Below are 13129 nucleotides of genomic sequence, written 5' to 3' on the forward strand. Positions count from 1 at the left end.
TAGAAGGGAGATTCCAAGATGTGGGAAGTGTGCAGGAGGGCATGGGATAGAGGATTGTGTAGTTTCGGTAAAGTTGTATGTGTCGCTAGGGATCGGAAGTGTCCGATGCGAGAGAGGCAGGTTGAGGTGGCTAGAGTCTGAGTAGTGAGTAGTAGATCTGTGCCAGCACACGGATAGGCCAACGAGTGATATATGCTTCAGTAAAGTTGGCTTCTTAGAGTTCATAGCAATGCTTATCAACTGTACCGCAGAAATTAAATGAATATCACAGAACATATATGTTGTGGTGGCAGCCGCAGAGAAGTATTTGGGTATACGACATTTGAATTCAGAAGAGTTACAGACCGTTGGCATGGTGCAGGAGCAGATAGGGTCAAAGTGGGTTGGTGGGTATTTAATGAGTTGGAAGGGTGTTCATTTTTTTTTCCTTTTTCCTCTTTGTATCACAAAGTATAATGGATTTATATTATGGTCCAGCTGGGGGTGGTAATGAAACATATTGAATGCCAACCGCCGTTAAACTCAAAAGAAGATAAAGAAGAGGAGAGGAGACACGTCATACTCATCGTCGACATCTCGAACGCAAAGATGCTGGGGCAGGTCAAACCCAACCTCAAACAGTCACGGCCAACTCAACACTACATGGCCCATGGGAGATTTAAGATTCCTTCTAACAGCAAAACATATCACATATCACAATACCTGGCAACTGACTCAATGAATAGGAAATATTGGCCAATATTTTTTTCATCTCTGTGAAGATACGGGCTCGCGTAATAGTGCTTATTCAGAGTAGGCCCTAGACCTATTTGTATCTTGCGCTGTCACGTGATTACAGTTGCCTATTTAGGCCTAGCATTTTCAAATGAACGCTCACATTGGTATGTGTTAGTGTTTCTTTACAGTCAAGCTTAGGCCAAGTCATTATGTTGCTTATTTTGCCTAAAAAGCACTGTTTAGAGAGTAACATTTCTACCGCAACTCACCTGTTTGCTTGAAAATCACGTTGGGAAGTCTTATTCTTCAATTACATCATGGCGGTCCGCAAACAAACGTTTAAGTGCATGCTGCCGCCACCTACTGTGCTGGAATGTACGATCAGTCATGATCTACCCAATTCTGTACTACCATGAAAAATAACAGAAAATAACAAATTAATCCCTATTCCCTACTAACTTCGACCACCCTCTCCCCCCAAAAAAACTCCCCAACCCCCTACCCCATTAAACTTGATCTATATCATGCTGAAACACTCCACCCTTAGGATTGTTCAGCATGTCAACAACCATTTCAACAGTAACATCTATTCCTGGGGGGGAATAGGCGTTGTCGTGCCCTCTTCACGACTGTCTTGGTGTGTTTGGACCATAATAGTTTGTTGGTGATGTGGACACCAAGGAACTTGAAGCTCTCAACCTTCTCCACTGCAGCCCCGTCGATGAGAATGGGTGCGTGCTTGTCCCTCCTTTTCCTGTATTCCATGATCATCTCCTTTGTCTTGATCACGTTGAGAGAGAGGTTGTTGTCTTGGCACCATCCTTCCAGGTCTCTGACCTCCTCCCTATAGGCTGTCTCATCGTTGTCGGTAATCAGGCCTACCACCGTTGTGTCGTCGGCAAACTTAATGATGGTGTTTTAGTCGTGCTTGGCCATGCAGACATGGGTGAACAGGGAGTACAGGAGGGGACTAAGCACGCACCCCTGAGGGGCCCCAATGTTGAGGATCAGTGTAGCAGATGTGTTGTTGCCTAACCTAAACACCTGGGGGCGGTCGTCAGGAAGTCCAGGATCCGGTTGCAGAGGGAGATGTTCAGTCCCAGGGTCCTTAGCTTAGTGATGAGCTTTGAGGGCACTATGATGTTGAACGCTGAGCTGTAGTTAATGAATAGCATTCTCACATTGGTGTTCCTTTTGTCCAGGTGTGAAAGGGCAGTGTTGAGCGCAATAGAGATTGCATCATCTGTGGATCTGTTGGGGCAGTATTCAAATTGGAGTGGGTCTAGGGTTTCTGGGATAATGGTGTTGATGTGAGCCATGACCAGCCTTTCAAAGCACTTCATGGCTACAGACGTGAGTGCTATGGGTCGGTAGTCATTTAGGCAGGTTACCTTGGTGTTCTTGGGTACAGGGACTATGGTAGTCTGCTTGAAACATGTAGATATTACAGAGTCGGTCAGGGACAGGTTGAAAATGTCAGTGAAGACACTTGCCAGCTGGTCAGCGCATGCTCGAGTACCCATCCTGGTAATCCGTCTGTTGACCTGTTTACAGGTTTTACTCACATCGGCTAGGACAAGGGTGTTCACATGATCTCTCTTCTTACTATGTCTTTCCACTACAGACCATTCAGATCCTTGACCCTCATGCTCCCGCTCCATGTCATCAGAACAGTCATGCATATTGTTCACATTCCAGCACAGCTGTTGCTTCTCCAACCTTCTCTCCATTTCTTCCATTTTGACCACACTACTCGCCGCCATTTCCCCACTCTGTTCCTGTCAATATCTGTCTTCATGTTGGGAGTTCTAGAGAGCGTGCATGCCCTTCTCATGCACTACTTTACCTGTGTAGTGCACGCACATAGTTAGGTATAATCCATTCTGAATTGTCAGTGACAATATTACATTTTGTGCTAATTTAAATGGCTAATACTATTTCCAATTACCACTGTGTGTATTGATGTAAAATACATGTTTATTGAATCTCGTTGAGGTGTTTATTTATTTAAAAAAATCATGAATGGATCCACCTGTTGTTAGGTCGTATTATGATCATTTTCACTTTCATGCTATTTAAGCCATATGCGCTTTTTCACCTGATGTTGGTGGTGTATAGACAACGTGCTGTTGTTACAGTGTTTGGTTGTTACAGTAAGTAGGCCTATCCTTCTTTGGATCCTTTTAACCTGTATTTGTTTTCAACTGAAAACCTACTACTACAACCATTTTTTTTAATGTTCCTGGACTGTACATTTGTAAATATCCTCAACATCACTTTTGCACTGTAGACCTACAACACTGTAAATAACTATGCTTTTGATCACGCTACTCCGTCTGCTGTCCCACTCTGGTTCCACTGTGTGCTCCAAAATCCAACTAACTGGGCTGTGGTCCATTATCCTTAAAGATGCAATATGCAGATATCGCTCCACCATTTCCTGGTTGCTAAAATTCTAATAGTTCACCCTTAATTTCAGTTCATGTGACAAAACAAGCAAGTATAGTGTAGAGAATCATTGTACCATCTAAAACGCTGTGAAATATATTTTCTATAACCAAAAATATTGTATTTTCAACTGTTTGAAGCTGGTGTACAAAACCGAATGTAAAAGACGCAAAAGCAAAACTTAAGAACGGGAAGCATAGAAATAGCGCACATAGAACAGACCTACTGTTTCTAACACTTGCTTTCAATAAGAATGACAGATCTACAACACACTTTTCTATGTAAATTTGGTCAGGTCACCCAAAAAGTTACATAGTGCAGCTTTAATAGGCCAATATTTTTTACACATCAAATAGTGTCAAGGCTCTACACTGGCACGCCTGTGTCTGCGATGCTTATTGGATTACCTTATACACTTACACACCGTAACACTTAACTACAGTGTTGTTATAACAGTGTAATTATTGTTTTACAGTAAGTACAGTGTTACAAGAATATTGTAAATTGTTCCACTGTATTATTACACTGTATTTACTGCAGTAGTGATGTGACTGATCGGTAACACCTCTGTTGTCAAAGCACTGTCAGAGTAGAACAACCTCTATGGAACAGAGCCAAACAGCCTGCTAGCTGTAAGCACAGGGAAACACACACACACACTGACACACTTTTTCACTCAGTGATATGACAGAGATATAGGTGCAGGGCGTGCCGGGCCAGTGCCGTGCATAAATCGGAAATACCAGAACACACACACAAACAAAAGTGTCCCCAAACGACTTTGTGGTGCTGGGGAATGCTCCTCTCAGTGGTCCATTACCCCCAAATATAACATCTCCAACAGCAATTTCTACTGAGATATATGAGCGTATGACAAGGTTGCAGCTGGGATTGGTCAACTGCCCATTTTGACCTCTATTGTGAAAGTCATCAGGGAAAGATGAAGGATAATAAGGCGGTCACAGTCAGACATGGAGTTCCTGGGTGATTATAGACTCCCCTAACAGACTCTCTGTCTTACAGCACACAGGGAGAAAACCCTCTCTGGGAAGTCCTCCAGCTGGAAAGGACTCTCAACACAGACGGGAGCCTGCCATGACCCATATGGAGAGGTTATACCACAAGCCCTGTGGCTGCAAGACAAAACTGTAGCCAGCCAGGTGAGATACACAAACTCACCCGATCACACACACTCGCAACCTCTCTTCTTCTCTACATCTGTCTTTCGTTAACATATGGAGACACTCACACATAGTCAGAGAGTCTTGGTCGAGAGTGAGTTTGCATCCAGTGGCTATATCAGTGTGAGAACATCAACATGATTTGGTGGTGCTGGTGAAGAAATGAACTCATCCACCCACCATGTGTACATCATCAACCATTGTATACGCTGCTGAATCCGGCTATTGACTGGGATGGTTACAGCAGAACACAAGTTTTAGAGGGTCGGTGCCAAAAGAGGCAGGTGTCTGGTGGGCCCTAACAAGCTCTTTTCAATTACCCCTATAGAGTGACGTCACTGGCTGTAACGAACTCCACTCCAAACGAGCTACATTCACACCCCCTATCTAGACCTTGTTCATTTATTCCAGGCCAGGAGCAGAATGTCAGTGTGCTACTACCCCCCTTCACCTCAGTCCCCCGCGGAGAGAAACTGTGTCATAATGCCGGACTCCTTTTCTCATTCAAATCCCGCTTATTGTCTCTGTAAGCGACCGGCTCCGCTCTGAGCACACAGAACAACCGAGGCACTATACAGCGGCTGTAAAAAATGAGTCCACTGACACAGGGCTGTGGACGCTGGAGAGGCAGGCTGAGAGAAAGAGAGGCCTGTAGCCCTGACAGTAGCGGTATAAAGGGTGGTAACAGGGATGTCTGCTCTCATTTCCATCGTGTAAACATGATTCACAGTCTTATCTGCAAAGCTTCAAGTGTAAACACACAAACAAACAAACAAGTAGCACCCAGACACACTCCTGTCAGGATAACAAGAGGCGCATTGTCAGGAAAACAGTAGTCCATCACACTCTACTGTAAACATGCTGTTATTCTACAAAGAGTGTTATCTGTTATTATCAAGTTAATAACAACAGATCATATCAAGTAGTAATGGCAAAGATGTTTTATGGTAAGTCTACTCTAGATTGGCTATTACAGATCGATTACAATGCTGATAAAACTCTATATGAAGTGCCAGTATAAACTGGCTGTCTACATGTATGTCTTAATGTGCTGTCATATTAATTAGATAATTTACTATTTCTTTGAAATGATTTTCAAGTGAGAGATAAGATACCTAAATGGTACCGTTATATGTCATAATCTTGAAAGACAACAAGACTGGTCTCTCCCTAAATGTTGCTAATGACATACAACAAAAAAACACTTTACCCTGTCCATTGAGGGGTGGCTTGCGGACTATTTGTCTTGAGCGGAGTGTAACCCGTTACTGCGAGCGGAAAGGGGAGGAAAGGAGGGCGGAGTGATACCAAGTTGTTTCCCAGCGCAGACTTCAAGCTGAGAAGAAAAAAAATCGTTTTTCAAAAGTTGCAGGAGGAGACGCACAACAGCAGTGTCCGAGCTGCCAACGCTGATCCGGGATAGGACCTGTACGATTTATACGCCGTTTTTACTTTTAGTTGATTAATTAACTTTTTGAAGATCCCAGACACTGCCTCTTGGAACTTTTATCTCTCGGTGAACTCAAAGGATGTATTACTGCTAAGTTAACACTTCAAAGAGAAGTTGGGACAAATTTCCACCGAGATGGGGGGGAATTATAAAGTTTGGATATTTTTACCAATTTTATTCTTGGTCCATAATTGCGAAGGTAAGGACAATTAATGTATTTGACAGTAACATAAATTCCAATGAATGTGTATGTGAGCTTTCTAAATTTGGCTAGCAGACAAGTCTGGACAAATTCTAGCTTTTTCCGTTTTTCACAAATTGTTAACGTTACATTTTGTCACCTGTGCGCTGCGCAATTTAAATGGCATCAGATTGAAGCACATGCCAGGCAACATGCTAGCTGATCTCTAGTCTAGGCTACAAAGATTTGTTTTAAGCATTTCATTTACAAAAGCATGGTTGGTTGTTAGTGGCGTTCAAAGTTCGATTTCTGACAGGTTAATATAACACCCACGAAGGCTCTCATAACGGGTTAATAACTAGATAACAAGCATTCGTTTTTGTTTAGCCTACAGTAATAGGCTACGAAACTTTTTATTTGCATAATGATCTTTGTAGACTGGTAGTGAACAGGGAGGATTCTATCCTGGAATATTTGCCCCCTGAAGTTATTCTATCTTCTAGCAGTGTTGAGTGACAAAGCCCAATGTATTCAATGGAAGGAAGTTGGGAGGTGTTTTGTGGAGGTTGATACAAATGTTGTATCTTCTATTGTATGGGTGAGATTTTTGTTTACAGATTGCACCCGATAACAGCAAAGAACCCGCTTGTCTCTGCGGGATGGTGGGATTGGTATGCGTCTCTGTGGGTAACGTTGCGAGGCTGATCGCCACGGTGAGAACATAATGACAAGCGGCGGTGTGGAGCGCGGCTGGCAGCGCGGTACAAGCCGCAACAACGGAACGCGGAATGGAACCGTTTAAAGAAAGTTACTTCGGGCATTCGTCCACAAGTTGTAGGCTAGAAGCACGGTTTACTCACATGAACACGGAATTCGATATTTATGTCTTGTAGGAGATAAATATTTTCCCTATTTCATTCAAGTCTATTATCTTCGTTCGTGGGGGTATAAGGTGAGACTTTGTTTGTGAGTGAAGGGGGTGAGGAGCCAACTTTACCCCCTCCTTATCTGAACAAAGAGCTTTTAACAATTGAACTGTGTTGCTGTGGGGGATGGGGTGAGTGCTAGAATATAATAACATGATTTAAAAAAGGTCACGTATCTGTTTACGCTGTGTAACAAACTCCCACACATGGCTGACAAACCGTTTGGATGGATGTTTGATAGGGTTGTGACTTCCAGATCTGTTTGTTCGCGACAATCTTTTGATAGGCCTACTGTTGAGAAAGTAACTAATGGCTCTATTTTGTTGACATCCGGTAAAATGGTAGTTTATGGTAGCAACATTTGATTGGTTGTATACAGGGAAGCTGAATTCTGAATTAATGAATTATCTTGCAATAACCCTGAACATTAATCAACTTGAGTCGGCTACATTACACTGTAATTAAACAAATTATGGAAACCATTCATTGGCTTATAGGCTATGCCTATAACGAAACGGATTGGCAGATATTCTTATACTTATCCCATATAGTCAATAATTACCATATCAAACCTATTATTACTAAAACGATTTTGAATCTATGTAAAAGAAATGGAATCCTATCTCGTTTCCCCTGTCTACATCGATCTCAGCATGCATCTGCATTCAGTCGCAGATAACGCTATCAGCTCTTGCCAAGAAAGTCAACAAAACGTTCCCATGTAAGCGGGTGTCCATAAAGTGTCATTTTAACGAGTGGGAAAATGGAACTGTCTAGCCAAGAGCAACATGTTTGAAATCCAGCACATGGCTTACCGGTATGTTGGAATGATTGATTCTGAATGGCAGAAAAGTGTAATTTGATTATATATTAAAAAAAATTAAATGCCCACTTCTCCTCCCACAAATGATATAGGATGCTCTATCAAATGTTTGGATTAAATGAATATTTCAAACCTGCCCTGAGAAAAGGGCCTGATCACCATGGGCAGGACTCCCTTCATCTCTCCTTCCTCTCCACAGGATTCCGCTGCGTGGATAAATACAGACCTTGTGACAATGGAGGAACGTGCATAGACTCACCCTCGCAATGCATGTAAGTGCAACATCATGTTTTATGGATCACACATGTACGAATTCACTGCAGGCCTACATTGTTCCAAATGGTGACATGATGAGGAGGAAGTCTGAAAGCAGTACAGGCCCAGGCCAGGCCCAGGCCTATGAGTAGGCTGTCACGATTAGTTGAGGAGTTATGGTGTAGAAACGGTTCAAGTAGGCATAGTTTAGTCATTTGTATCAGTATGCAGAACTTGTGTTATTTAGCGTTGGTTAGTAAATCATTGCATTGCAAACTACTGGAGCTGCACCGCGCTCACAATGGGCTGGAGCTCAGCCAAGTGCTGGGTGGTTATCGATACAATGTGGACAATGGCAAGTGTTTAAGGTGAACATTTTACACGTTTAATGAAATGTTTCAATCTGCAGTCAAACAACCACCTGGGGTGTAATGTGTATAATGAACAATGCATGGATACACACGAGACAGGTTGAATGGAGTTCCAGACTGGACTTGTTTGGCTTGTGACACACCGTTCACTTGCAGTTGCACCTGTTGAAGATGAAGAGCTTTGTGAAACATAAATTACACTATTAAACTGGTCATAGCATGACTAAGGTGTTCTTTATACGCAATTCGATGGATTGTTTCGTAACCAGCAGAATTGATTCTGAGAGTTTCCCACGGTTTGTATATCGGTGAGGTCGTGCTTCCAGTCCTTCAGAGCGAGAGCAACATGATTGTTATCATGAGAGCCAGGGGCTGCTGTTTTTACTCTCCCGCCTGATTTGGACATTTTCTGTGTGAGCTCTCACCGGCGTTCACAGTGATTAGGGGTGTTTGTTTTTCCAGTAGGCGAGGGGGTACGTGGGAAACAAATACAGTGTGATGATGGCGCGGGGGCCGTTAGGGTTTTTACCATTGGGAAAACCAAAGCCTATAATACATTAGGGTTTGAAGTTGGACCAGAGCTGAGAATTGGATGGAAAAATAATGCTGGTTCCTTTGGTTTTTACTTTTGTCTGATGAGATTGGCTGACAGGCAGCTTCCCTCCACTACAGTCGTTTTGGTTGGTGACAAGACCCTCACCTTCATGCTACAGTTGGGCTAAAGGCTATTTGACGTCACCAAGCATCATTCCAATGCTCAGTAGAGTTTCTCATCCAGGCTGTATAGTAGCTCCCTATGTAGGCTATGGATGGACCACTGATTCCACCAGAGTAGTTTATACTATAGTTGCTGCTTGCTTGGAACTTTCTACACTGCCACCTCATTTCATTACTTACATCCCAGTTCTGACCTGTCTGAAAACAGATCAGTCACAGACACCGCATAAAGGTATACAAGTGGCAGCCAGTATACAACAAGCGACAATATAGTTCTCAAATCATTACCTAAAGCAGGGAAAGCGCTGGGGAAATGTATAATTGTGTTAATAGCTCCTCAAACTGTTCTTTGTGAGATGAGCTCTCTTCTGTTTTCAAACTGGTTAGACTTTCTGGAGCAAAAGACTTCTCAGTGTCTTCACATAACTCTGCTACCAGCTAGCCTATGCTTCAACCTTCTACTGGTCATTACTGTGTTATTGTACATGGTTAAACCCTTGAACTTGGACCTAGCGTATTCATTCATCTCCCAACTTTAATGGCCTCACGTCACTGGGTTAGTGTTTGCTTTCCAGAGAGTGTGTAGTGTGTTCATGCTTTGTGTTCCTCAGCTTCTTGGTGCTGTGTGTCTATATGTATGGGGCGTGGAGGACTATCCATTCAAGCGTAATCACCCCTCTGGGTCAGTGTCAACAGCGATACATAGAAGAGATTCCCAATAGGACATTTAAATGCCGTACCACACAAAATGGTAACACGCCCACAGCGGTGCCATGACCGGGACAGGCAGCGTAGCCTCAGCCCGGCCAACGGGGGAGAGGATCGGAGTGGTCAAACCAGTCCTAGTCCTAGACAGAGGCGACTGGAGGACCCACCCCACCCCAGCCCCATCCCCTGGGATCCCAGTGTAACTGGAGATCCACAACAGCAGAAAAGAGCCTTTCTTCTCCCAGATACCTGACTGTAACCGGGCACCATCAGGAGAGCTGAGAGCTGGGGAGAGGGTGAGAACAGGAAAGGGCACAGGAGAGTGAGGGAGGAATGGAGAGAGAGAGAGAGAAATAGCAGGTAGAGATAAAAGTGGTAGCTTTAGGAAGAAATTGTAGAGAGCTGGTGAGACACGTGAGATTTTACCTGAAAATCACTGAGGGCAAACGAGCCATTAGCTCTCTGTTTGAAATCAACCTGTGGATTTTCCTACCTGATGTTTCAGAAACTAGCCATTAGCTCTCTGTTTGAAATCAACCTGTGGATTTTCCTACCTGATGTTTCAGAAACTAGCCATTAGCTCTCTGTTTGAAATCAACCTGTGGATTTTCCTACCTGATGTTTCAGAAACTAGCCATTAGCTCTCTGTTTGAAATCAACCTGTGGATTTTTCTACCTGATGTTTCAGAGCAGAAGCTGTTGATCAGGTCCTTCTCTGAAGTTGTGCAACATGGGTATTATTTTCCTCTGTTCTCAGGTGACAATAATATTCTATCTTTATTTATTGTCATTGTTACTGCCCCAGATACCAATGTATCCTCTGTCTGGTTGGCAAACATAAAAACATGATACTAAACTCCAATACCCTACTCAATAAACTGGATGCAGTCTATCACAGTGCCATCCGTTTTGTCACCAAAGCCCCATATACTACCCACCACTGGGACCTGTACGCTCTCGTTGGCTGGCCCTCGCTTCATACTCATCGCCAAACCCACTGGCTCCAGGTCATCTACAAGACCCTGCTAGGTAAAGTCCCCCCTTATCTCAGATCGCTGGTCACCATAGCAGCACCCACCTGTAGTACGCACTCCAGCAGGTATATCTCACTGGTCACCCCCAAAGCCAATTCCTCCTTCGGCCGCCTCTCCTTCCAGTTCTCTGCTGCCAATGACTGGAACGAACTACAAAAATCTCTGAAACTGGAAACACTTATCTCCCTCACTAGCTTTAAGCACCAGCTGTCAGAGCAGCTCACAGATCACTGCACCTGTACATAGCCCATCTATAATTTAGCCCAAACTACTACCTCTTCCCCTACTATATTTATTTATTTATTTTGCTCCTTTGCACCCCATTATTTCTATTTCTACTTTGCACTTTATTCCACAACAAATCTACCATTCCAGTGTTTTACTTGCTATATTGTATTTACTTTGCCACCATGGCCTTTTCTTGCCTTTATCTCCCTTATCTCACCTCATTTGCTCACATTGTAAATAGACTTATTTTTCTACTGTATTATTGACTGTATGTTTGTTTTACTCCATGTGTAACTCTGTGTTGTTGTATGTGTCATACTGCTTTGCTTTATCTTGGCCGGGTCGCAGTTGTAAATGAGAACTTGTTCTCAACTTGCCTACCTGGTTAAATAAAGGTAAAATAAATCAAATAAATACATTTCAAAAACTCTGCTCTAAGCATGCCAGAACCATGAAGCTTTGCTCCCTCCCTGTTAGCCCTGTCTGTCTGGCCCCCTCATGGTTCACTGCTGTGGCCCTGTCTGTCTGGCCCGCTCATGGTTCACTGCTGTGGCCCTGTCTGTCTGGCCTCTTCATGGTTCACTGCTGTGGCCCTGTCTGTCTGGCCTCCTCATGGTTCACTGCTGTGGCCCTGTCTGTCTGGCCCCCTCATGGTTCACTGCTGTGGCCCTGTCTGTCTGGCCCCCTCATGGTTCACTGCTGTGGCCCTGTCTGTCTGGCCCTGTCTGTCTGGCCCCCTCATGGTTCACTGCTGTGGCCCTGTCTGTCTGGCCCCCTCATGGTTCACTGCTGTGGCCCTGTCTGTCTGGCCCTGTCTGTCTGGCCCCCTCATGGTTCACTGCTGTGGCCCTGTCTGTCTGGCCCCCTCATGGTTCACTGCTGTGGCCCTGTCTGTGTGGCCCTGTCTGTCTGGCCCCCTCATGGTTCACTGCTGTGGCCCTGTCTGTCTGGCCCCCTCATGGTTCACTGCTGTGGCCCTGTCTAAGGTGAACGAGCAGGGTCTCAGACGTGTAGTGGATAGCAGATTACAGGAGTAATCCTTCTGGAACCTGTTCCACCGTCTCACTGAGCCAGCAGGATGGGTCACTTCTGATAGGTGTAGGGGCTGGCTGGTCTGGCCTGGGAGGGACTACTATGCTGATGCACCTGTAACACACACTACAGCGATCCAAGTGATTTGTTCTTCTTCTCTGAATCATGATAACAGTATATTGGATCTAGTACTTTGGCTTCAGGGCACGATACTCCCTGTTGTGTCGTATTATGAGTCTTAGCTATTCTTTTCTCTTCTCTTGATGCACCTGCTTACATCAACATCCTGGTTGGTTGGGGAAAGTACAAAACATACACACATCATTGGACAGAACGTTGTTGTTCTCTCTGTCCCTCATTCTCTCTCTGAATCCCATAATTGAACACAAGGCCAAGGGAGCACAAAGCCCAGAGACAGACAGACAGACAGACAGACAGACAGACAGACAGACAGACAGACAGACAGACGTGTGGTGCACTTGATGGTGAAGAGGTTGAGTATCACGGAGAGAGTGGCCCTCTAGGTGAGCAGTCAGTTGAAGGGCCACGGGCCCCCTCTGCTCCGCCCTGCCCTGCCCCGTATGTCTGTGTGTAGATGGAATGTGCAACGGAGGGGCCGCTGGAGTGCTGGAGATAATTAGGCAGATTGAGAGGGTGTCATTCAGAGTGGATCCAGCTGGAAGAATTGGGGGGGGGGGGTGTAGGGGACAGCTGGTGGATGTTGTGATGGTAATCCAGTGAAGTCAGATCTTTGACAAAGGGGGAGCAAGCGGAGGGCCAGGTGCTGCCATTGAGCGGCCTGCTGGCCGCATGCTGGGAGAGACGGGCTCGTGCGTGGAGGAGTGGAGGCCTCCTCTTCTCTGAACATGCTCCCTTTCTCTCTCACTGCTATTGGGGATGAACGCTCTTTGTCTCTGTGTGTTTTTCCCCAGCTCCTCCAACGGTTTATCTATCCTCTGTGTGTTGTGTCTTTCAAAGCCCACAGTGGACCCCACCACAGATTGCACAATGGCTTCAGATCCTCCGGCAGGGATGGATGGATCTGAAAGATATGTTCT

The 13129-nt window shown here is 44.7% G+C and overlaps 1 protein-coding gene across 1 annotated transcript in view; it reads left to right on the top strand.

The window, feature by feature from the left end:
* The first annotated feature begins 5700 nt into the window (after window positions 1-5700).
* LOC115199403 (neurogenic locus notch homolog protein 1-like) overlaps window positions 5701-13129 on the top strand; it is a 49579-nt gene continuing 42150 nt past the window's right edge. The window contains exons 1-2 of the mRNA XM_029761892.1: window positions 5701-5995; window positions 7926-7998. Of these exons, the coding sequence (XP_029617752.1) occupies window positions 5932-5995; window positions 7926-7998 (137 nt within the window). The 5' untranslated portion in view covers window positions 5701-5931. The remainder of the gene's footprint in view (window positions 5996-7925; window positions 7999-13129) is intronic.

This window comes from Salmo trutta, chromosome 1 (genome assembly GCF_901001165.1).
Source record: "Salmo trutta chromosome 1, fSalTru1.1, whole genome shotgun sequence".
NCBI lineage: Eukaryota > Metazoa > Chordata > Actinopteri > Salmoniformes > Salmonidae > Salmo > Salmo trutta.